Source organism: Trifolium pratense, linkage group LG1 (assembly GCF_020283565.1).
Source record: "Trifolium pratense cultivar HEN17-A07 linkage group LG1, ARS_RC_1.1, whole genome shotgun sequence".
NCBI classification, from domain to species: domain Eukaryota; kingdom Viridiplantae; phylum Streptophyta; class Magnoliopsida; order Fabales; family Fabaceae; genus Trifolium; species Trifolium pratense.
The window spans coordinates 21,513,859-21,536,672 of NC_060059.1; the positions used below are offsets into that span (position 1 = coordinate 21,513,859).

Here is a 22,814-nt window from a genome sequence, read left to right on the forward strand (position 1 = left end):
GTACACCTTGTGCTGAGAGGATTATTTGATTTTGCTTATTTTTATATATATAAATGGGTGAAGTTGTCCCTTAGGTGAAGCTCAAATGGTAGCTACCAGAGATATTATTGGAGTGACTTGTGTTCAAACCCCAAATTCTACACTTCTCCACATTTAAATGTGCGAGAGTCTAGCCGCTAAATACTTAAAAAAAAAATTGGAGCCGTGGAGGAGTGTGTATGCAGTATGCACAATTACAAACATGACCTCTTCCAAGTTTTGTTGTTTCCATTTCCATGATGATTCTTAACTTATACCTCTCCGGAGGATTTCCTTCACTTCTCAATATTCTTACCCTTTCTCCTTCTTCATCCATTTTCATCAATATGAATATGGTTATGGTTTGTTTCTTCAACTCCTTCCTTTCGTTTTCAAAATCCAAACATGGATCACTTGCTTTTCCTACTCATCCTTTGTCTTTTCTCAACTTCTTCCTTCTCCATCCACAATTTCCACCAATCGTAAGTACTATATCCGAATTTCTTTCTTTTTCTTATTATGCATTACTTCGATTTGTTGGTTCAATGTTGAATACTTCACAATGCGATAATCATAGACTCGCGGTCTGTTTGGATAAACAACTTATTCACAGCTTATAGCACAAACGTTTATGTATAAGCTTACATAAACTATTTTTATAACAAAAGATAAATTGTTTTTATATATGCTACCAGTTGTTTTCGTATATTGAAAAACTTATGAAAATAAGCCGAAAAAAGCTTATGAAAATTGGCACAAACTGTTTTCATAAGTTCTCCCAAACAGTTTCAACATTAGTCCTAATTCTTGCCCTATTTCTGTTTGTATACAGTTTTCCCATTGTGGAACATGATCCTGGTCATACAAAACTCCGTCTTTCAAGAGAAGGTTTGGAGGCGATCGAGAGAATAACAAATCCCATTGCATCTGTGGCAGTATGTTTGACTGAACTTCAAAGCATACATTGTCTTTAATTTGTTTGTTTTACTTGATATTTTAAAATGAATTTCACAAACTGTTCTGATTCATGATGGAGTGATTTGCTAATATCGCGCCAATTACCATTATCCTTTTATGATACTTCCCCTTCCTAACTCTTCGATTATTTTCTGTATTCTAACAATCTGTTGGTGGATTCAACTTTTATTAGTTTATTGTTGTTTCAATTAGGTGATTGGGCCGCATCGTTCTGGAAAATCTTTTTTGCTTAATCAACTTCTCTCCCTTTCTTGTTATGAAGGTGCATCTTTTATAGCTACTAGAATTTCTCTGGTTTTGTTGTTGTGTATCAGTATTTGATAGTTTTAAATGATTTACTTGGATTTTTTTTTTTTTTGTAGGATTTGGTGTTGGGCACATGCGCGACGTCAAGACAAAAGGTGGATGAAAATTGCCATATATTTATCTTGAATATGCATATTTTAATTTATATAGAAATCATTTTTATTATCTTTTGGTTTGCATATTCAGGAATATGGGTTTGGGGAACTCCTATAGAGGTTGATATCGATGGAGTAAGAACTTCTGTCCTTTACCTTGATACAGAAGGATTTGAAAGTGTCGGGAAGTCCAATGTATACGATGATCGGTAATTTCTGATTAATCTCACACGCTGTGTTCTTTGTTTAATTGTGTATGGTTTTCAGGATTTATGTGTGTTTGGTTTTGCAGGATTTTTGCTCTTGCCACTGTCATGAGTTCTGTGCTCATATATAACTTGCCTGAGACGGTTAGATAATATCCCCCTTGGCCCTCCCCTAATTTCATGTTCATTGCTGGTGTTTATATTGTTAATGTTAAATAGCAAAAGAACAAAGACCTATATGGTATACATATTGGTCCGTGTGAAGGTAAAGTACGCTCGGGCAATAATTAATTAATCTGCCAAAAGAACATAGAATAATTGGTAAAAATTTGCTCATTAAAAATATTTTGATGACTGATTCTATTATTATAACTTTATAAGTAGTCCTTTGGTGTGCAACATTGGTTATTGTTTAAAGAAATAGTCCCTTTAGCAGATTTGCTTGAATTCCGAGTCACCTGATAAGGGGAGAAGAAAACCCTACCTTTGTCCTATAATTCTTAACCTTTAATGAATGATTGATTAGTTTTTGGCTTTAAATAACCGAGCACAAGTTGGTTTTATTTTCAAGAAACCTGACTGGATGTAAAAGATTGCCAGTATCAAGTATACAAACTTTGAATTACTTTATGTAGGATGAATAATCTTGAGGTCCTTAGCTAACACAAGTTTTAAATAAAAAAAATTAGGCCAATCTCAAATGTTTTCATCTTTATGTGTTAGATACGAGAAGCTGACATCTCTCGGCTCTCTTTTGCGGTCGAGCTTGCTGAAGAATTTTATGGGAGGTTTGCATCTGGGTGGATTTGTTATAATCTTATCTGGATTATCAATTTTTGTATCTATCTCTCCTTTTGAAATTGCTTTGTAAAACCTTTGTTTTAGGGATATATTATGGTTACTGACTTGTTGATTTGTTTTGCATATCTTAAATTTGCAACTGTCATATGTTGAATAGAGTGAAGGTAAGCCAAGGACCTGCATATTGTATCCAGTTATCTAATCTTTATTTCTTTCTGTTTTTTAATTTTTATGTAAAATTGTCGTTGATATATTGATTTTGTTTGAATGTTTGGATATTTTGTAGGGCAATGATGTGGCCTTTGAACCTGCTAAGCTATTGTGGCTCATCCAACGTGATTTTCTACGTAAGTTTATAAATACTTTGCTCACTTGTGTAGTTGTGTTCATACATCAGTAAGCTGTCTGTCATCTTCAAATCCCACCCCATTCCCCCCGCCAGAGTTCTTTAGTCTTCAGTCAGATTGACCGTCCCTTTAAAATGTCTTGGTCATCGAGGATTTCTAGGGGACTGCATCTCTTGCTGATGCACTTGTTCATCGTTAGAGATATTAATGAAGTTATTCATGAGTGTGGTGGTAGTCTGTGCGAAACACTGCCTTGCACTAGTCTGGCATTCAGTAATTTGGGGTCTTTGGAAGTCACTGAATGATGTTATTTTCTCTTTGGAAGTTGTTTTTGGGTAAAATCTCTGGCTCCTCGTGTACTTATCGGTCCTTAGAGGTAGTGTCCTAACAGTCTCAGTTGTTTCAAAACGAATATTAAGAAGATGACATTAAAATTGATTATATCTAGGAAGGAAGAACAACAAAGAAATACAACTAAATTGCCAAGAACTACAATCCCTAGCCATTAAAGGGTCTAAACGCTTAACAAATTGCATGTGTTTAACTAACAAGTAACAAATTAGTTTCACAAATCAACCATGAACTATTCTCAGATGACGCAGTGGCAATGCCTCAAAAATACCCGAAGAAGCCGACATCATGCTATTGCAATTCAAATAATTTCCGCTTCTATTTGCACCCCCTACTATCTCATTCTCATTTTCCACAACAACCTCATCACCAACACTCTTTTGAGTGTTGTCCTTGTTTTCTTCAAAACCATCATTAATAACAACACTTTGATCAATAGTAACATTGTTAATCTCTTGTGGACTAGCTGAGAGTGATGCTAATTCTTCTTTTTGTTCTTCTTCCACTTCTTGTTCTTCCTCTTCCTCATTTGTCCCCATGAAATAGTCATCATCATTGTCTAGTGGAACAAGCTGCAAGGTGAGTCTACCATTCTCTCTGTGTGCATGAAAATACTCATGATGCTTCACTTTCTCTTCCTTGATGATCAACCTTCCCTCATTAGTATAGTACCTTGTCAACACATATCGCATGTGAGAAGCAAGGTTTTCTGTTTGTGCTAGACAAGGTATACTAGGAGGAAACTCTCTCTTCTTATCCTTATTTCTAATGCACCTTGTAATCCTTTTGTCCTCAGAAGGAGCTAGAGCATTCTGATGCTCAATGTTAAAGACATCGTTCTCGGACTGAAGGTCGATGCAACTCTCGTTGCCAATGAAGTCGTCGTCGATTGCAGGGAATACTGTGGAGCTAAAGTTCATGTTTCTTTTCATGATAATGTAGCTTCAAGGAGTTGAATTTTTTTGGTTGGTTTGTATAATGAGAACGAATGAAGGAAATATATACTGAGAGATAAGAGAGAAAATTAGTTGGACATTGGGAGTGTGAAAGTAAATAATGAGGGTGTAAAAGTGAAAAAAAGTTGGTTATGAGTAATATGAATAGTGAAGGGTTTTAATTAAGGTGTGTTTTGGATGAAGAGATAGCAGGGAGAGGAAGTGAGGTAGTGGCTAGGTTTTCGTGAAGGTGGTGGCAAGCAATGAAGAGAGAGAGAATCAAAATGGATACAGCTAATATGAGTGCTGGCTTTTATTTATGAGTGTATCTGAATCTGATTCCATTGATCAGGTTACTGTGAAAATTTCAAATTCCAAAATCAGAAAACCAAGGACACATTAGAAGAATGAATTGACTTATTATGGCTCTATAGCTCTATACGTGCTATAGAGTTAAATTGTAAATAAAAAATACTCCTATATTTATAAATGTTTAAATGAAAAACAAATCTTTTTTTAAACAAGATGAAAAACAAATCTTAAAATGTTCTAAGCAAAAATCTAAATCATAAATTCTAATAATATGTTATTTTAAATATTTTTAAATAAAAAAACTAATTCAAAAATATATTTTTAAATAAAAAGCTAGTAATAATTCTAAAATATATTTTTAAATAAAAAGCTAGTAATAATTCTAAAATATTCTAAACAAAAATCTAAAATAGGTAGTGTCCTAACAGTCTCAGTTGTTTCACCACCTGTTAGTTGCATAGCTCTATTTCTCTCGGGATTTTTTATTTCCTACTATTGTTTCTTTCAGGTTTTGGTGTTTTTATTGCTTACTTGTTACTGTTTAGATTGTGTTGCATTGCATCCTATGTCTTCGTAGATGTCATATTTTGTTTCAGTTTGTTGGATTTTCTGCGTAAGTTCTTAACATTTTCGCTTACTTGTGTAGTTGTTTTTACATACTTCATATATCATGAAGCTGTCTGACGTCTTTCCCATCCCCCCGTGGTTCTTTAGCCTTCAGTCAGACTGACCATCCCTTTAAAATGTCTTGGTCATTGATGATTTCTAGAGATAGTAACGAAGTCATTCACGAATCATCATATGACAAATGAATCTATTAAAAGTCGGTCCTTGATCTGATATATAATCCTTTATGACCAAGTGGTCAAGAAATCAATCGTTGCCGCCTCTATTATTTTTAATAAAAGTTGAATTACTACAAATGGTAAAATAGGCCTGTTGATATTTTTCTTATTCATCTACAGAAGGGAAATCAGTGCAAGAAATGGTGAATGAAGCTCTTCAACAAGTCCCCAATACCAATGGTTAGCACCATTTCTTGTAGCTTTGGACAAAGTTTACTTCTACACAGCCTAATTTTACTTGTTTTTAAAGCAAATGATCTGATGAGAGCTTTTTTTTTACTATTTAACTGCAGGGGACAAAAATATTGACTTGGTATATCCTCTTCTGAAGTTCAATTTCCAATTATCAGTGAACTGAATATTATACTGAAAGTTAATTTCTTCAGGTTAATCAGATCCGGGACTCGTTGGCTATGATGGGGGACAACAATACTGCCTTTAGTTTACCACAGGTATGTGTTGGTCCCATATATTAATTTCTTTTTCTACACTTCAATTTCTAATTTGGGTTTCTTTATCTGGAATTATGTTATATGGAGCTTGGTTGTAAACAAATTCAGTTGTTTTACATTTGAAATGATATGAAAAATGGAGTTCCTAATGAAATTCAGTTGTTTTACTGAGTTATTCGAAAGAATGAATGATTTTTAACTGTAATCGTAGCAAATCCTAATGCTTAGTTTGGCAGTGTCTTTAAAAAATACTGTTGACAGGTTAATGCATTTGAATAATCTGTATGATTTAGAAGATATCCTTATTAAGCTTGGGCCTCACTGGGAGAGATCTTTGACTTTTTTATCATGAAAAGTTATATCGTAATATAGGAACTAGGAAGTAATTTGTTTTGTGTTTAAACACTGCATTGGTTGATCGAACTGATTATTGGACCTCAACAGCCACATCTCCAGAGGACAAAGCTTTGTGATATGAACGATGTTGAACTCGATCATTTATATGTTACGAGAAGGGAGCAATTGAAAGAGCTTGTTGGCAGTATAATCTCTCCAAAGATTGTACAGGGAAAGACTTTAAATGGGACGGAATTCGTCTTCTTCCTCGAGCAGGTACTTAGATTTGGGTATTCTCAATAGTTGGATTTGGGTTCGATCTTCTAAACAGTTTTTCAGAGTTATTCATGTCCTTAAATTACTTTGATTCTGACATTCCAAATGTAGATACTTGACGCCTTGAACAAAGGAGAGATTCCATCATCAGGCTCTCTTGTGGAGGTTTTCAACAAAGGTATTATTGAGAGATGTCTCAAGTTATACAGCGAAAAGATGGCCACATTGGATCTACCTCTTTCAGAGGAATCTCAACAAGGGTTCCATGATCGGTCTAGAGATGAAGTCATGAAAGTTTTTGATCAGCAGCATTTTGGCCATCACCATGCTAAGAAATCAATCATGCAGCTGGATGAGGAAATACAAAAGGTTCCTAAGTTTGGATTAATATAGTAAATTTAAAGCTGAAAATATGATTGGCTAATCGGGAATTCACTTAGCATCTAAAATATGATTCGGTGATATTTGGTCCAGTGCAGTCTGCACTATTTTTATCTTGGAATTATAATCTAATTATTCAAAGCTTATAGTTTTGCCGGGGAAAATCATGCAGGTGTATAAGAATGTTATTTTTCAAAACGAGTACCAATCTTCAAAGCTCTGTGAGGCACTGTACATCATATGTGAAGACAAAATGGATCAGCTTCAAGTTCTCAGACTTCCTTCCTTGGCAAAATTTAATGCAGGTTTCTTGCAATGCAATCATCGTTTTGATCATGAATGTGTTGGACCTTCAAAGACAAATTATGCGACACGGATGAATAGGGTTGGTTAAAATAATAAGTTATGCTAGTTCAAAATTATAAATAAACTAATGTAACACTTGGTAATAAATGGATATGCATTCTGCAGATGTTAGGGAAGTCTAGGTCTCAATTTATAAAGGAATACAACGAAAGACTTTTCAATTGGTTGGTGGTGTTCTCGCTGATTGTGGTAGTGATTGGTCGCTTTATTATAAAGTTCATTTTGATTGAAATTGGAGCATGGACACTCTTTATATTTCTGGAGACATACACTAAGATGTTTTGGTCAGTAGAGTCACTTTACTATAATTCAGCTTGGCAGTTTATAGTTGCAACTTGGGAAACTCTTGTTTACAACCCAATCTTGGATCTTGATAGGTAACTCAAACATTTTTCACCATCTTATTCAGTTATGAATATTAGTGATATTTTATATGATAATGATATTCATTATATAGTTTTTTTGTGATTGAAACAGATGGGTGATACCCCTTGGTGTAATGATGTCAGTGTTTATTATCTATTGGTGGAGTTATGGGAGGAAATATGGATCTCATTGGATCTCAATGACAAAGAACAGACTAAATCTATAGGATGTATATATATTCATGTTTCTATAAGCAAATATGCCTTCATTTGTTCACTTTAGGGGTTTTAAGTGGTTTTTCACTTGCATCTTTATTATCTTTCTTAACCTAAAATTTCTTCAAAGCACATAAATCTCTTCAATAATATGCTCATTCTTCATCAAATTTTAAACAATCTCTTACCTTTCATCTAAGATGTGATCACTTCTTAACTGTTTTAATCTTTAATCAGAAAATTTTTATGTTCAAATATAATTTTGCAGCCTTTCTTCAACAGTCAAAAAACACTTAAAAAAAAAGGTTTAAATTAACTAATTGATGCACCGTTTTCCCACGTAAGTGCATTAAATATGTACACAGTTTTCCCGTAAATACAATTTGTTATTGGGAAAAGCTAACATGTACCCTTAAAGTACTTGTTAGTGTACAAAGACCTTGTTTGGTTCTGCGGTGAACAAAATTGAGTTTGAGAAAATTGATTTTGACAGAATTGAGTTTGACAAAATTGATTTATGTTTTGATACAATAATGCAGAATTGATTGTTGTCAATCCATCTTGTTTGGATAATTTTGAACAAAATTGCTTTTGAGTGTATAATTAGGGGTGGGCAAAAAAACCCAAAAACCAAACAAAAAAAAAAACTGAACCATAACTAATGGTTTTAAAACTGAACTGAAACAGTTCGGTTCGGTTCATGGTTATCAGTTTGGTTCGGTTCGGTTTGGTTTAATGGTTCAGTTATTTTTAGTGAAAAAATAGTTATGGTTTGGTTCAAAACCATAAAACCGAACCACTTTAACAGTTCGGTTCAGTTCAGTTCAAAAGACAAACAGTTCAATTTGATTCAGTTACTATGAATTTTGAAAATAATTTGGTTCGGTTCGATTTTCTTCCAAAACCGAACCATGCCCACCCCTATGTATAATTACCAAAATGGTCATAAATAAAAATAACACATCATTACAATACTTGTTAAAACATAAATTAAATTAGCATAATACTAAACAAGTATTCAAATAAAAATTACAAATATACAATAAAATTTAAAGTGCAATATTCGTCAGATTGAACACATATGGTGCATATAAAGAGAAAAAAGCTGCTTGTTGTGGGGGGGGGGGGGGGGGGGGGGGGGGTGATTCGAGGTTGTGAAGGAGAATGGCTAGGTGGATTTGCGAAAGGAGTTGGATTATGTAGTGCTTTTGTAGCAAAGTTTTGGGGTGTATTATAAGAGCTTAAATATGTGCGAAGATTGGGATTTCAGAAAGTGGAACTGCATATTGATTCACAATCAGTGGTGCAAGTAGTGGAAGCGAGAAGATTACGGAGCTGCTCAGGCGTGGCGCTAGCGAAACAAATTTGGAGGATGTTGGATCTCGACTGGTGTGTTGTAATATCACATTCTTATAGGGAGACGAATAAGTGTGTCGATGCTTTGGCCAATCTAGGGTGCTCTCTAGATCATGAGTTAATAGTTTTTGATGATCGTCCTTCTCATCTCGGAGATATTTATCAAGCCGATAAGAATGAGAGTTTCCTCTCCTGATCCTCTTACCTTTTCTCCTCTTGGGCTTATGCCCTCATGTTTACAAAAAAATAAAAATAAAGTGCAATATTATAGTACTAAAATATTATTACAACTCTAATTTATTATTTGCTTGTACTCTAGGATTTGATTGCGGATTGAATCTCGAACACGATCCATTTCCGATGAAGAGGATATGTTTACATAAAATATATTATTTTACCGTATTTTTATAATGTTAATATTTAATAAAAAAAATTAGAATTTGTAATTTGAATATCCAAGAACCAATTCAAATTACACAACACAAAATTTGACGGGATTGTTTTAAGTAGCCGTTCAAGACCAAACCGAACCGCTTGTAGTTTTAACTTTGAATCGGATGAATTGTTTACTCAAAATCGATCCAAACCGAACCGTGAACACCTTTAATTATTAGTTCTCAACTTTGACGTAGAGTTTGTTAAGCGTCAAACAAATATGGTCGCTCATACTCTAATTAGGATGACAAATTTTAGGACTATTAACTGTATTTTCGAGTTTTATTTTAGGGTAAAATATATTTTCAGTTCATACTTTTATAGCGAGTTTTGATTTTTGTCCCCGTAAAATAAAATCACTTGTTTTCATCCATACAAAAAAATCGTTTGTTTTTAGTCCCTAATTAGCAAAATTTTGACATATTAATGTTCAAAATATCTATATTATATCTATATATGATTTTTTTTTTGATCAATATCTATATATGATTTTAAATTTATATAAATTGATATTATGTTTATGTTTAAGAAAATGTCAATAAAATGTCAAAGTTTTATCCACCAGCACTAAAACCAAAAGAGTTTTTATCCACGAGGACGAAAATCAAAACTTATAAAATAAACAAAAAACATAATGATTTTTTTTTTCTGTCCAAAAATAAAACATAATGATTTTTTTTAATCACACCCAAAAAAATCTGATTACACCCAGATTGACTAAAATACCCTTACAATAAATTAAATTTTCAATACAATCCAAAAACCTTACGGTTGCCTCCATCTCCTTCCTCGTTAATTCACACCAAAAACCTCAAGCTGCCGTCTCCGTCGCCGTCGCCTAAACCGCCGTTGTCATTCTCCACCGCTCAAATATCCGTCGCGTTCATCTCCATCTACGCTTCTGAAACTCAATTTGAAAGGTAAGTTTTCGAGTTACCAATTCATGATTCTGCGATTTTTTTTGGATTGTGAATCTGCTGCAAGTTCCTTATGAAATTAGGTTCATTTTGATGTTTAAATTATTCAATTTTTCTTCTGGAGTTAGACTAAATCCAAATCCTTCTCAATTGATGTCAGCTTGATTATTTTCACCTATACCATTGCATTTACATGCAAAAATGGGTTATCAATGGATTGAAAATTGATAGTAATAACTTCTAAAAGAAAAATTGTACCTTTCAAATTTATTTACTCTGTTTCAATGGTTTTAGATTGGCAAAAATAAAAAAGTAAAGGAATGGTTTTAAGTTGTGATTTAGGATTTTTTGTATGACTGTAATTATGATAAATTAGTTGATTAGTTATGCATTTGAGATTATCAGTAATATAGCTGTGTTGTGATGTCATTGTTAGGGTTTTTGATATATGTTTAAAATTGGGGGGTTATGTGATTGTTAGTGCATTGTAAAATGTTACAATCTCCATAATCTAGTGCATTGTTGTTTGTTATTGTTGTTGTTTGTGCATTGATCTTTGAAGAATGGCTAATTTTTTGTGCATTTTAGAATGTTTCAATCTCCATAATCTCCTCATATGCATTCTGATTGGCGTTGTCTCTGTCTTCTTGTACTATCAAAATTTCAATTTTTTTATATTTGCAAGTTAATTGTTGGCTTGTGTTCTCTAGAGAATGAGTATAATTAGTTCAGCAAGGTGGTTGAATGATTTCAGACTTAAATTTTACCTCATGTCTTGTTTTGTGGACATACTAGTCTTCAATAGTATCTTAAAAAGTATAACGAGAGCTTGATTGAAAACTCTTCAATTTATTATCAAGATGTGAATTCTTTATAATGAGCAGTTTTAGCTGTTAAAATATGCACCTCCAGATAATCTTGTTTGTCTATGATATATGTGGGGTTAGGGGAAATGGTGTTGAGAAATATGTTCCACTGATTGAGAATTGCCTGCAACATGTTAAGAATATCTTCTTGACTTTCCATATGACTTGTGTATTAATGAATGTAGGTCTCTTAGGGAGTTAGACGTACAAGAGAATGAGATTGATGATCACAAATGATAGTGGCTAATTTGTTTTCTTAAAAGTTCTGTATCACGTGTCTCTTTTTATTTTGCTTGTCTTATAGGAGATAATTATGTCACTTCCTGCATAACTATGCTGCTTGCCTTATGGGTGTTTCTTATGTATGTTCTGATTTGGTTCAGTGTTAGTTTGGTTGTATTCCTTTTGTAATGAGGATTTAGATTGAGTGTAATATCTCATGTGTACATCTTGTGCTTGTGGAATTTAAATTAATAAATGTTTGTAATTTTTTTTTTTAGGTTAAATAGTTTGCACCCCCTGGCCCAAGGTCCCGGCTCCGCCACTGCCGGTGAAGCTTTCTCCCCCCCTCTCTTGTCTCACCGGCAATGGCGAAGCTTTCTTTCTCTTGCTTAGGGATGGCAACGGGTGCCCACGGGTGCGGGTTTGACACTTACCAAACCCACACCCGAAATCATCACCCAAACCCAAAGGCTGTTCGGGTGGCAAAACAACACCCACGCCCACACCCATTGGGTTCGGGTTTTTTCCACCCAAACCCAAACCCGTAGTACATTTGAAAATAATTTGCAAATTTAAGAAATTAAATTCCAACATAGACTTTGAATTAAATTACAACTAAAATTAAGATCTTCCAAGGAAATTCAAACATAGACTTTCAAGAAATTACTACATAGATTTTCAAGAAATTCAATTACAACTAAAATTTAAGGTCTTCCAAGGAAATTGAGGGAGACTATGAGGTAATTAAGGTAATTATAAAATATTTCGGGTGGGTGTATGGGTTTCGGGTGTGGGTTTGACTGATACCAAACCCACACCCATATTATCGGGTGTCACCCGAACCCAAACCCAGTCAAATCGGGTTTCGCCCGTTGACTTGGGTTTGGGTTCGGGTGGGTCTCTTGGGTTCGGGTTTTCTTGCTTGATCAAACCCAGTAACTCTCCTCTCCGTCTCTAAAACGCGACGGCCATCGGCGAAACTTTCTCCCTCCACGAAACGCACTGGGTACCGGTAAAATTTGCCCCCCCCCCTCTCTGTTGTGACCTTGCTGCCTTGCTGATCAAATCAGATGCAAGGCCTGCAGCATCAGCAGCTTCTAACCTCTGGCCTCTGGGCAGTCGAAAAATGCATGTGTTTCATCTTCATTACCATCAACACACAAAGGACATTGAGCTGGGCAGTCAACATACATGTGTCTGTAGCAAATCTATTGCGAGTCGGGAAAACACCCTAGAGGAGTGCTAGCAACACACTCTTTAACAAACACACTCTAACACACTTTCTTCTATTGGTTAAAATTTATATGGGTCCCATAAAAGTTATATGGGTCCACATTTTTTTATGGGACCCATGTGAATTTCAACCAATAAAAGAAAGTGTGTTGGAGTGTGTTTGTTAAAGAGTGTGTTGCTAGCATTATTCAACACGCTATACACATACGCCAAAGCATGTGACCCGCTTTGGGAAGCTCATAAGTTTTCCAAATATAACTACACTCACCCTCAACATGATGTTATCTGTAATACCTCAAGTTTAGGACTTTAATAAATTAATTGTAGGAGTTATATTATTATTATTATTTATTACTAGCGGCCAGACAGGGCGCGTTCCGTGCCTGTCTGTGTGATCCATATTTTCTATTATCTAAACTTATATAAAAAAAAGACATGCCTTATGTTATGGTGAGTTTGTTAATAAAAATTTATGGTATTTAATAAACCGTTAATCTTGATGAGTCTCAATAACATATCAAATAATTTTCAATTTTTCTAAATTTTTTCATGGATGATCTATATGATATAAACTTTCAATCCAACGGTGAATTTTGTAAAACTCGTATTCGTCATAATGTTATTCATGACTAGTCCACCATGGACCACCACTTGATAAAGTGGTCCATACTACATAGCCCAATTACCAAGTCAGTCGACCAAATTAATGGAAATTCAAGTTGTTTTTATTTTTTTACTGTAATGTTATTTTAGATAAACAACTTTTATCGGTACTGTGATGTTATTTTGGAAATTCTAAGTTTTTTTTTTTTTTTTGATATTTAAAATTGTAAGATACTATAATGTTATTTTGGATAAACAATTTTTATTGGTACTACAATCTTATTTTGGAACTTCAAAGTTTTTTTTGAATGTTTAAAATTATTCGGTACTGAAACGTTATGCTGTAAACCACACCAACCGAATCAATCCAAATCGTATTGGTTTGGTTTGGTCTAGTTTGGTTTGGTGGACCAAACCGAGTCGCATGCATTTTTATCTCACGGTTAGAATGACTTTTATGCTTAAAACCGAACCAAACAACATTGCAAGACCCCTACCTAAAAGTGCAAGTCCTAAAAACAACTTTATTAGTTATTACGGTGAATTCCCCTAATGAAATCACCTAAATACGATCTAGGGTTCCCATTCCCCTCTTTCACCAAAGCAATGATAGAACTATTGTCACTCTCAAATTCAACATAACGGAAGCAACAATCACGCGCCAAAATCACTGCATTATAGAGGGCACAAGCTTCAGCCAAAGCTGGGTCAGAACACCCACGTTGCAGCCGCGACAAGCTCCCCGTCAGAGTTACGGCAAACAGCTCCCAAACCCCATCTTCCTTCACACGCCAGGTTTGCATCACAATTAATTTTGATTATCCCTGTATTAGGTTTTTTCCAATGAGTGGTAGTTGTCATGTTCTGCTGTCGACGATTGCCGTTATAATTATGTTGATTTTGCTTGTTCCTCTTAGAAGCACACTTAGAATTTGTACAATTTGTGCTTAGCTCATCCATGTTTGCTTTCTTATACTCCTGTAAGCTTATAGCTGCGTTATTAATAACCTTGTCTTCCCCAATGTTATGAAAATTGAAAACCATTTGATTTCGAGCGAACCATATGTTGTATAAAATAGCGGCTACATAACTCAAATCATCCTCATTAAGCTGGGTTATAGCGTACCCCAGCCACTCTGTAAAATCCACATGTCTGACATCAAACCTTATGCCAAGTTTGGAGCCAAACCATATTTTAGTAGCATGACGACACTGCATAAACACATGGTTAATGGTTTCTTCTTTTTCCATACACATAGGACATGATTTGGCACTGAACCCCACGTTTGTTGAGTTCACTTCTCACCGGAATAGCTCTGTGCATATGCCTCCAAAGAAACACTTTGTGTCTAAGGACAGTAGGAAGAGACCAAATCTTCTTCCAAACCTTGTTGAGAGGGCTGGAGTGAGCTGAGCTGGGAATGCCTTTTGTTATTGTTAGTTTGTTAATAAAATAATTTTTCTGCTAAAAATAATAAAATCAAGGGTATTGTTGGTATTACGAAAAGTCCACACCAACTGTTTTTGTATCCTCTTTATATATACTAGCGGGCCAAGCAAGCGCGTTCCGCGCCTGCCTGTGTCTAACTTATGTCCAATTAAAAAAGATATGCCTTATGTTATGGTGAGTTTGTTAATAAAAGATTTTTATTGCTACTAAAAAAAATCAAGGGTATTGTTGGTATTATGAAAAGTCCACACCAAAACTCATGTATCCTCTTTATATATAGTATCTATATCTATACATATTATAAATAGGATACTCCAATTTGGTGTGGATTTTTAATAATTCCTATTTTACCCTTTTTGGGCTGGATTTTTCTTTGACAATTCTACCCTTTTTGCAACACGTATAAACACTAAAACTACCTAAAACTACCAAACCCACTCTTCCATTTCAAATTCACATTTCTTTCTTTCCTTATATCACTTTCTACTTTCACATTTTTTCTACGGACCTTTTCTTCTATTTCCTTCAATCAAAGGTATATTGTGTGACTCTTCATTTTCTGAGAATGGGAAAGGGGTTTCAAATTTGGTACTTTATTCTCTTTTCAATTTTGGGTATTATATATATATATATATATATATATTTTTTTTTTTAATTCATATTTTCATCAATTTATGCAGGTTATTGAAGTTGTTCATCGTGTGGTTAATTTGATCAGAACACCAAATTTCTCGTAGATTCTGTAAGTTTTTGTTTCCTATGATTATGTTTTTAGTCAATTTTGCTGTAATGGGTCAACATTGTTTTTATGTTTTAGTCATGTTTTGGTTAGTTTTCTAATTCATATGTATAGAGATAGAGAAAGGTAGGATTTTTAGTCCATTGAACTGGTTATATGATAACATTAGAAGTTTTAGACTTTGCATAGGAGAGATTTCAACAGGTAATGGACCTGAAAAGTTGTTGACGCTTAGGTCTATCCGCGTAATATTCGGCAATGTAAAAATTCCAGATGATCTTAACCCTCCAGTGTAAGAATTGGAGTGCAATAGATGAAATCTCACCTGTTGAAATCTCCCAAATATCTTTTTTATGTCACCACCAAATTTATTTCTGCTCAAATCCAAGAAAACCAAATTAGTCAAATTCAAAAGGGTCTCAGGAATATCTCTTGAAAAGTTGTTTCCTCCCAAGTACAATCCTTTAAGCCTTGAAATAGACCCCATTTCAATAGGGATAACACCGGTAAAATTGTTGCTTGAAAGATTCAACATGGTTAGATTCTTGCAATTAGCAACTTCCTTTGGTGCCTCACCAACAAATCCATTGTGAGAAAGGTCTAATTCAACAAGTTCAATCCAACGGAAACGCTTCATATGAAATGTTTCCATTGAGTTGATTCTCAGCAACAGAAAACTGGGTAAGCCTTGCAAATCCATTCCATATACCTCCACTCAACTGGTTGGTACTCAAATCCAAATACTTCAAATTTGAACATTGATCAAAACTATTACCAATCTCACCAGTTAAGTTATTACCTGAGATATTCAAAGTCACCAAATTTACACACATGGAAGGGAAATTCAACAAACCAATTTCTCCATGAAATCTATTCAAGGACAAATCAAGCATCTGCAAGGTTGTTAATCCAGTCACATTCAATTCTCCATCAAGAATATTATGAGAGAGATTGAGATGCAATAGCTTATGACAGTTCCTCAAGATTTTCATTCCTAGGGTTCTTTCAAGTAAAAAAATAATTTGCAGAATTGCTGATATATGAAAGCGTGAATCCATGTCTCTTTGTGTCTTTCATATATGCTTCTCTCTTGACGTATTCAAATTTGGAACATTTCGACCAAGTTATTTATTTACATTTCACTCAATTCGAATGCACAAATTACTTGAGTGATACCATTGGCAATAGATGTTCTCATGTTTTTAATATTTTCCTTTCCTGTTTCTTCATTTTTTTTTATTATTAGCACTTTTGACAAGATTCATGTCCCATGTTTTCTAACTTGCAGTTTTGTGTAGTGGTAATTAATTGGCTGTTACTTGGGTATAAATTCACAAGGTTTCATTTTCATAGGATATCTTGAATGCTGAATAACTAACATGTGTTCACATCATAATAATCAACTTCAACACCATTGAATCAACTACTAAGTTTCTTACTTTTGTGGTGACTTTGCAGTTTAAATTAAGTCCAAATATGAATAAAAGAACAAGCATGAAGTAGATGGAATAAAGCGCGAGGAGAAGGAGGAGAAATCCCTTCAAGGTTTTGAATATTGTGCTAAACTTTTCATGTTATTGGTTTGTTAATTTTGTTTGCAATGAATTTTATTTGGATCGAAAGCGTTTCATTTTTATTTTTTTGTACTACATATTGAAGCATCTGATGATCATATGCTACAAAATTGCATAAATTGTTGAATGATTTTTTACATTTAATTTAATTCAACGTCTCTATATAACTTATTGTTCTCCAATAATTAGTTTTTTGTGTCTGATTTGGAGATTCCTTGGGCAACAAAACAATATGAATCACAACTTTAAGTTAGATTTAATAATTTTATTAAAAAAAAAACTTAAAATTGTTATCTATGTGCATTCTCTAGAGTAAAAGCGAGTAGAATTAAGTCGAATTACCCATATATATAATTAAGTAGATCATATATATTCTGTGCACTATGTGCATTTCTCTAGCTCATATACATGTGATAAAATTTTCTCTTTCTTTTGTATATTGCACTCATTACTCATATATATGAATTTACAATCCTTTCATGTTCTCTCATGATCGCAATCATAGATATTATTACTTACAATTTTTATTTTGAGGGAACCTGAAAATGCACAAATTAGTTTAAATAAAAATCAAACTTATAATAAACCATTGTTTACAATTTATTTACATTAATAGAATAGAAAACGCAAATCACACACACAGGCGGCCGCTAGTAGATATAGATAGGTATAAATTTCATTTAGGATAGAATGGAGATAAACCAAATAAGGAGAGGGCAATTTAGACTTTTGTACTAAGGAAAACCTTATACTCCATAATGTTTAATTCACAATTAGGGAAAAAGAAACAGATCCTTCTCCTTGTTTCTTTCTCACAATCTCACCTCATGCAAAGCTTCGTCTCATCACCAAGGGAGGGCTTTAATCATCATCATCTATTCACCAAGTATTGCATGCAAGTTGTGCCTTCACCAAATCCTTCATCGCCTTCCTTAAGCAAGTGAGTGCCTTTAATTAAGATTAAATTTATAGTTTTGGGGCTGAATTGATTATTAGGGTAAAGTTGAAGGATAGTTTAGAAACCATGAAGTGGAGCTTGGAAGAGAAAGATTGGATAAATCGATGATAGTGTTTGGACAAGATTAATTGGTGAGTTGTTGTTAATGGTGTATGCATACCCAATTTATTAAACTAGTGTTACAAATTCTGAAACGTAAGACAACTTAAGGAGATAAGCTCACTAGTAAAGTAGAATATTAATAACCCAAGTTATTTTGAAGACTTAGTAACTATCTCTCTCCCTAATTCACTATCTCTCTCCCTAATTCGTCCAATTGAAACTATTATGATTGAAATTGTTCTGTTAATTGATGCTGGACTTTGAAAGTGAGTATATGGCTGTTCGGGCACATTTCTTATTTATATTATGCAGAAAATTTGAGTTAGCAGGACCTGCACCTACTACAGCTAGTCAAAATTTGCTGTTACGGTACTTTATCTGAAATTCAAGGGACTGAAGTGTGGGGATCATAACCAGTGCTCAGGTGGATTATTTGTTGCTTTAATTGAAAAGAGGCATATAGAATGAGAGTCTTTTGTCTTCAAAATTTTGAGAGTTCAAGTCCGAGAGGAAAATAATTATTTACTTTTTTTTAGCTTAAATTCAGAGATTGCTTTGCATAATATATTCATATAGAAGTTAATTGTAATGAACATTCATGACTGTTAAAGAAGCGCTGAACATGAATGTCTTATTATCCTATAAGGAGAAACTGTACTAGTTTTATATTTTCCTTTTCTTTCTAATTTTCCGTTAAATCAGTGGGCAATATATTCAAGTTGACATGCAAATCACTTTGCAAATTAGATGATACAAGAAAATGAGATGAGAACTTTCAAATAGGGCCTGATCTTATTCCAGCTAATATTTGACTCTCAAGAAAATTGATCAGAATTGAATTCCTACGTATACAATTTGCTTACTCGTGAGTTGTGACTCCAGCAGAAATTTCACTCAAGAAGACTGAACAATGCTGGGATTTTCATATGGTGAAGTATTTCTTTTGCTGGGAGCCACTGCTGCTCTAATTGGTTGGTTCATGCTATTTTTTACTTCTGTTTATCATATGGAAGATTTAATAAAATAATAGTAACAGTGTAAATTGTTTATCTGCAAAATTGATGTTTAATAGGTCCAAAGGATTTGCCAATCATATCCAGAACAGCAGGGAGGCTAGCTGGGAGGGCTGTTGGATATGTACAATTGGCCCGTGGACAGTTAGATTCTGTTATGCAGCAATCTCAAGCTCGCCAGGTATTTCCCTTTCTTCGATCAAACTTAATTCAAATTGGTTTGTTTCATTATGTCTTTTACTTTTTATAGAGTGAGTCCTACTATTATTTATAGAGTGAGTCCTACTATTAATTTCTATCGTGTTACATTTGGTTTCTAGCTAAAAAATTGGGAAAATATAACCATGAAAAAAGTTCCTGGTATTTCTAAATGATGATGATTATTGGGGGCAACTTTGGAGTCCTAACTACATATGATTCACTTTGAATTTGATAGACAATAACATCAAGAATTTAAAAGTTAGGGACATAATAACATCAAGGATTGCCTATCTATACTAAAACATGGTAAAGTCTTTCCATTATAAAAAAAAAAGGTTCTGATTGCCTACATACTTTGTCTTTTAGGTTCATAAAGAACTTCAGGACACAATGGCACAACTAGATGCTATTCGTCACGAAATTCGAAGTATATCAATCATAAGTCCTGGCCCTTTAACTCGGAGCCTTAACAATCTTGACCAGGCACCTATCTCAAATGGTATTGTTTGCAACTTATGCACGTTTTAATTTGAAACATCATAGAATCCTATTATTTTACCGATACAGTTGCCAAGATTTTGTATAACCATGTTATTGTCTGCTGTTGCAGAAACAGACAACAGGAAACCAGAAGTTGCTGGGGTGAATACCTCAATATCCTCTTTTACCAAGGTTTATTGACCAGATATACTACCTGAGATGATTATATAGTATGTTTTTTTCTAGGAATTGTGTTTTCTTACATATCTATTATTATATCTAGGATTCAACTCCATTGCCTTCCAACTCATTCAATATGCAAAGGCAAGCAACTACTTATGCCAGATTGGCAGAGGCCCCTGCCATAAAGAATGGTTCATTGGCAAGTAGCACTGAAGTTGAGAAGATTAAAGATGGTCTGCAGCTTATTGTCATGCCAGTTTCCGCTGAAAATACCGGACTCTTACCAAATCGTGGGGGTAATAATAATAATTTGTGTTGTGTAGTTGGTATGCCTTGTCATGATTGTATGATACCAGTGTTGCATACTATGTTATAAAGATTTTTACCCGCCTTTCTTATATTCACAGTTTCTCTATGTTTTATGATCTTGTGATGTTTATGGTTTCCCTTCTATGTCTTTCAATACATGCATATGTACAGGCACTAAAATAAACATACAAAGATATTTTAGATCTGACTTTGTTCGTCATGTATGATTATTTATTTTTGGACTATATTTGGTTAGTCATAAGGTCTAGAAGTAAAGGTTTTTTGCTTGAACTTCAATTATTGTTTATGCTGTGGCTCATTTGGCATAATTCCTTATTCTCTTTATTTATTACTAAATGCACATTAGCTTTATGTCTTTTCTGTCACTGATTGAGTAACAAGTCCTAGGTGTAATGCATATTATTGATATGATATTTTGTTTGTTTATAATGATATCTGATTTGAAACAAGCTTTGGTTGTATTAGGAGCTGATGTGAAAGGATCTGACATAGTTCATGAAGCAATTTTGGAGGCAGAGGTAGCTCATAATGCAAAGGAATTCTTTTCACAGCCCCAAAATCAAATATGATTGATATGGTAATCCTATATAATACCTTAACTTTTCTAGATGTTAGCATTTGTAGATTGACAATGATACATATTTAGTGTATATTTTTATTTTCAAGGTATTGGTTGATGCATTTTCTTTTCTTTATAAGTTACCGGTTCTTTTTCTCTGGAACAGAAAATCTAAAGGAGTGTTTGTGCTTCAAGTCTTCAACTATTTTAAGTTACTAGATCTTCAATCGACACCTATGCTTGAAACCATGGTTTATAATCGAGACACCAATTAGTGTCATTCTTGCTATGAAGCTTTAGTTTCTTTTCCAAGTAAGTGTTGTTTGGCAACTAGTGAACATTGTAGCTCATAGCCTATTACTAAGGTGAAACATTTCACATCTTGTGCCCGTGTTGGTATCAAGCTCACCCTTTTATTGCATCATTGATTGTTAATGAAGTGTAGTGATTCTCTTTGGACCTGAATTCACTACTGTGTCACTTTGTTTAGACACATTTACACATAAAAAGATAGAAAAAGAAAGAAAAAAAAGTAAGGTATATTTTTATTATAATAATTAATATATATTTTTGTAAATGTGTGCCCAAATACTTGTGATTATATAGGACTTCTCATTGAAAGAAGTTATTATTAACCTATTATCAAACGTCAATAATAAGAGATTTAAGTAGTATGCATGAGATCATAGGTTCAATCCTCATTGTCAACATTGTAAACCAAAAACATCAACCAACGTAATCTACTCTTGAGAGTTCTGGAATTTTATTTCTCGTCAAAAATAATATTTTCTCAAATTTTACTTATTTATCTTGCATGTACTTCAATTTAAGATGACCTCTTTTCCATTGAAATTAAAGGGTTAATACAAAAGAAAGTCAACGGGTTGTTTTAAAATTGATATTTATAAATGCTTCTTTGGAGAAAGAAATTGTTCCCGAATATAAATTGTGTTGGCTCTTTCTTAATTATAAACTCAATTTGAGAAGAAAAACAAATGTGTCCCTGAACTTAAGTTCCATTTCTTTTCTTCTTTTTTTTTCCTTAAAAAGTTCCATTTCAAATTTTTAGATACATTGATTATTTTTTCTCAAATAAACCACTAATTATCTTAAAATATGATAAGACATAGTTAAATTTACTATTTCTTTAACAAATGTGAAAATTATAAAGGAAATTTTATAAAAAGATACTGAAGTAGTATTTTTAATTATTAAATATATTTTTAATTATTAATTAACCGGTAGGCATATTGTTATATGCAAATGGTCGGAGTTCAAATTTTGGATGCTCTACTTTTTTTGGTTGATAGACGAAATGACAAAGTCATTGAAAAATTACACACACAAAGTGGAATAATCGGGGTTCGAACCCCAATTATGACATCCGGACACTAGCAATTTTGGCATTTCTGTCAGTTGAACTAGGATTTGTGGACTTCTAAATACTCTACTAATTCATCTCAAAGGAGAAATTTTAGCTATGAGTCTACTTGATAAAAAAAATTATATATATTTTTCTTATGTATAAAAACAAAAAATTCTATTGGGAGGATAAAACTCTTCTACATACATTATAAAACAAAAAAAAAACTCTTATACATACAATACAATTATTAATATTTAATACTGCTGCTACGTGTTTTGAGAGATGGAAGTCCAGTTCAACACAAGTATATATAAAAATGTATTTTATAATATACAAAATCTTTTTCTCCTATATTATCTTCATCTATTTATTAATTTTTTTAGATGGCCATATTATTATATATTTTATGGGTCAAGGGCCAATATTATTATATTAATAATAATATTTTTCATTGCGTCTCTGAAAACATTATTCAATTAAGAATCTCTAAAAACTTCAAATTCTATAAGTAAAAAAAAAATTTAAATTCTAACCACTAAACTATTTAACTCAAAAAAATTTCATTTTATTTCATACAATAGTCGAATGATTTAACCAATCGATAGTTGGTTCAATGGTGATTGACGTTGAACATAATAGCG

At 33.4% G+C, this 22,814-nt stretch overlaps 2 protein-coding genes across 19 annotated transcripts; both read left to right on the forward strand.

Moving 5' to 3' along the window:
• Positions 1 to 261: 261 nt before the first annotated feature.
• Positions 262 to 7,647, forward strand: LOC123902946 (guanylate-binding protein 4-like). The gene is made up of 17 exons (XM_045952787.1): positions 262 to 500; positions 851 to 953; positions 1,189 to 1,258; positions 1,359 to 1,397; positions 1,489 to 1,606; positions 1,690 to 1,747; positions 2,327 to 2,391; positions 2,562 to 2,568; positions 2,691 to 2,751; positions 5,315 to 5,374; positions 5,488 to 5,507; positions 5,581 to 5,646; positions 6,091 to 6,258; positions 6,370 to 6,627; positions 6,812 to 7,024; positions 7,111 to 7,382; positions 7,483 to 7,647. Exons 1-17 carry the CDS (start codon positions 424 to 426, stop codon positions 7,595 to 7,597), a joined length of 1,770 nt encoding a protein of 589 aa, XP_045808743.1. The 5' UTR covers positions 262 to 423; the 3' UTR covers positions 7,598 to 7,647.
• Positions 7,648 to 10,131: 2,484 nt separating this feature from the next.
• Positions 10,132 to 21,368, forward strand: LOC123921092 (sec-independent protein translocase protein TatB-like). Of its 18 annotated transcripts, none has more exons than XM_045973549.1 (12): positions 10,142 to 10,297; positions 13,796 to 14,013; positions 15,349 to 15,410; positions 16,866 to 16,952; positions 18,354 to 18,465; positions 18,924 to 19,012; positions 19,114 to 19,235; positions 19,622 to 19,754; positions 19,866 to 19,927; positions 20,019 to 20,214; positions 20,714 to 20,825; positions 20,974 to 21,368. In XM_045973549.1, exons 6-11 carry the CDS (start codon positions 18,952 to 18,954, stop codon positions 20,815 to 20,817), a joined length of 678 nt encoding a protein of 225 aa, XP_045829505.1. In that variant the 5' UTR covers positions 10,142 to 10,297; positions 13,796 to 14,013; positions 15,349 to 15,410; positions 16,866 to 16,952; positions 18,354 to 18,465; positions 18,924 to 18,951; the 3' UTR covers positions 20,818 to 20,825; positions 20,974 to 21,368. The 18 variants fall into 18 exon arrangements, with proteins under 18 accessions (XP_045829445.1, XP_045829475.1, XP_045829465.1 ...); XM_045973534.1 differs by having other exon boundaries at positions 10,143 to 10,297; positions 18,927 to 19,012; XM_045973519.1 differs by lacking the exon at positions 13,796 to 14,013 and having other exon boundaries at positions 10,141 to 10,297; positions 16,866 to 17,921; positions 18,927 to 19,012.
• The last annotated feature ends 1,446 nt before the right edge of the window (positions 21,369 to 22,814 follow it).

Excerpts from the sequence above, each read along its gene's own strand:
- LOC123902946 (XM_045952787.1), top strand. The coding sequence starts at position 424 with ATGGATCACTTGCTTTTCCTACTCATCCTTTGTCTTTTCTCAACTTCT. Across the intron at positions 501-850 it reads ATCCACAATTTCCACCAATC|TTTTCCCATTGTGGAACATG; the intron begins GTAAGTACTATA and ends GTTTGTATACAG. Across the intron at positions 5,375-5,487 it reads ACAAGTCCCCAATACCAATG|GGGACAAAAATATTGACTTG; the intron begins GTTAGCACCATT and ends ATTTAACTGCAG.
- LOC123921092 (XM_045973489.1), top strand. The coding sequence starts at position 18,952 with ATGCTGGGATTTTCATATGGTGAAGTATTTCTTTTGCTGGGAGCCACT. Across the intron at positions 19,755-19,865 it reads CCAGGCACCTATCTCAAATG|AAACAGACAACAGGAAACCA; the intron begins GTATTGTTTGCA and ends CTGCTGTTGCAG. Across the intron at positions 20,215-20,713 it reads ACTCTTACCAAATCGTGGGG|GAGCTGATGTGAAAGGATCT; the intron begins GTAATAATAATA and ends TGGTTGTATTAG.